The sequence below is a fragment of the Mesitornis unicolor genome, unplaced genomic scaffold (assembly GCF_000695765.1).
Source record: "Mesitornis unicolor isolate BGI_N332 unplaced genomic scaffold, ASM69576v1 scaffold37551, whole genome shotgun sequence".
In the NCBI taxonomy this organism is placed as follows: domain Eukaryota; kingdom Metazoa; phylum Chordata; class Aves; order Mesitornithiformes; family Mesitornithidae; genus Mesitornis; species Mesitornis unicolor.
In genome coordinates, this window is record NW_010162466.1 from 50532 (window position 1) to 52987 (window position 2456).

The 2456-nt window shown below is 49.9% G+C and overlaps 1 protein-coding gene across 2 annotated transcripts in view; it reads left to right on the forward strand.

Annotated features, from left to right (window-relative positions):
- Positions 1-1385, forward strand: part of CACNG2 (calcium channel, voltage-dependent, gamma subunit 2) — a 51676-nt gene extending 50291 nt beyond the window's left edge. For both annotated transcript variants that reach the window (XM_010193631.1, XM_010193629.1), the window contains 2 exons: positions 275-415; positions 895-1385. In XM_010193631.1, coding sequence (XP_010191933.1) covers positions 275-415; positions 895-1385 — 632 coding nt within the window. The remainder of the gene's footprint in view (positions 1-274; positions 416-894) is intronic.
- The last annotated feature ends 1071 nt before the right edge of the window (positions 1386-2456 follow it).

Genomic DNA, 2456 nt, shown 5'->3' on the forward strand with positions numbered 1-2456 from the left:
CAGCAGCCAGAGTGTGGGAGAGCTGCTTTGGATCGCTCTCTTTTTCTGACACACTTTGTTTCTCTCTCCCTCCCTTTGCTCCCTGACACCTTTATTCCTTCTTGAATAACTTTTCCCCCTGCACGTTGCCCTCTGTTTCTCTTCTTCACCCCTACCCACAAAACGTGCTCACGTCCCCCATCCCTTCACCCTGGGCACCATTTTTGTGCCCCTTTTTCCTCTCTCTCTCACACCTGCGCTGTTCTTTCTGTCCCTCTCCCTCTCTCCTCCGCAGGGGCTGTTAGAGCCTCTAGTATTTTCCCGATCCTGAGTGTGATTCTGCTTTTCATGGGTGGACTCTGCATTGCAGCCAGCGAGTTCTACAAAACCCGACACAACATCATCCTTAGTGCCGGCATCTTCTTCGTGTCTGCAGGTAAAGGGATGCACAGGAGATGGGGTCTTGCAGGGAGGGAGACTGCCCAGCTGGGGCATCCTGCAGGGCTCCTAAGCAAGGAGAACGTGTGTTTCACAGCCCCGATGAGCCTTATTCAGAGTGAAAGCAACCTTCCAAGGATGCCTTTCCTCCTCACATACTTGTCTGGCAGAGGCAGGTAGTAGTGCCCTGCAGGCAAGGGCTTTTCTGCTGCTTGGGAGCTACTGGAGGGGGAGGGTCTCCCTTTGTCCTGCATCTCTCAGGGACCAGCCAGGAGTGTGGTCCAGGGATATGGCAGGCATGCAAGGAGAGTCTTGCCCAGGTTTCCCAAGGAAAGTTGCCCACTGGGAGGGGGTGGGTGGCTGGGGTCCATCCCGTCCCTGCCTCCTGAGGGAAGGGGCTCAACCCCACAGCCCCTGTCACCACGCTCGGCCCTCCTAACTTCTCCCTCTCTCTCTCATTCTGCGGCCGACCGGCAGGTCTGAGTAATATAATTGGCATCATCGTATACATATCAGCCAATGCTGGAGACCCCTCCAAGAGTGACTCCAAGAAGAACAGCTACTCCTACGGCTGGTCCTTCTACTTCGGGGCCCTGTCCTTCATTATAGCCGAGATGGTGGGAGTGCTGGCCGTACACATGTTCATAGACCGGCACAAACAGCTGCGTGCCAACGCTCGTGCCACGGACTACCTCCAGTCCTCCGCCATCACCCGCATCCCCAGCTACCAGCCTTCACACTCCAGGGATGCCTCTCCCGTCGGGATCAAAGGGTTCAACACCCTCCCATCAACAGAGATCTCGATGTACACCCTGACCAGGGACCCGCTGAAGGCAACCACTACCCCTACCGCCACCTACAACTCCGACAGGGATAACAGTTTCCTCCAGGTTCACAACTGTATCCAGAAAGAGAACAAGGACTCTATCCACACCAACACAGCCAACCGCCGGACCACCCCGGTATGAAGCCGTTGCCAGGAGCTGAAAATGGGGCAGGAACGGGCAGGAGGAGATGGGGTGGGCTGCGGGGTGGGGAGGGTGGAAGCGGGCAAGGAGTCAGCAGGGGGGGTGGGAAGGAAGAGGTGGAAGCGCCCCTTGGGGGGGTGGGGACCTTCCCAGCTCAAAAAACAAAAATCCACAAAAAAGAACAAAAAAAAATGTACGAACAAGCAGATAAGCAGACAAACAAGTGAGTGAACAAAAACAAACAAACAAAAAGGAAACGCAAGGAAAGAGACAACAGTGAAAAAAATTCTTAAAAAAAAAGAAAAAAGAAAAAAGAAAAAAAAGAAAAACTTTAAAACAGAGAGAAAGAAATTTAAAAAATAGAAATAAATTTAAAAGAAAATGCATGATGTACCATTATTTTAACATTTAATAAAAACAGACTTAAAAAAAAATAAAAGGGAACCAAGAAATAACAAATGACAATAAATCAAGTGGGAGGAGGAGGAGGCAGCTCTTTGGATTTTGGGGGGTTTTATTCTTTAATTTTACGGTTTGTTTCCACTTACCTTTAACCCAGCATGGGCTCCTTGGGGGACAGGTGATGGAGGCTCAGCCAGCAGTGACTTCAGTGTCCTTGGGCCGGTTACAGAGGATCCCGGGTTGCCGGGGTCAACCACGGCCCGCTCCGCTCCCCTGGGACTCATGGGGATCTACTTGTCCCCGACAAGTCTGTAGGGGAAAGTAACTCCTGTCCCTAAAGAGTGCAGGAGCCAATGCTGAGTCACCCCTCCACAGTGTTCCCAGTGGGGGTCCCCGCTTCCCTGGCCCTGGGGACCCTGAGGTTAATGGTGACAGTGCAAAAAGCAAACAGACACAGTAAATAAACACACACACACACACACACACACATATATACAAAAGGACAAAAAAGGTTTCTTAAAAAAAAAGTGGCAATTTTTTAATAAAACAACAGCTATAAATAAATGTAAATATAATAAGTGGATTTACTTGCAAGAAAAACAGATAGTATTTTTTTCTTTTCACTTTTGTTTCCTCCAGCTTTAAACTGTGAAAAAAAAAAAAGGAAAA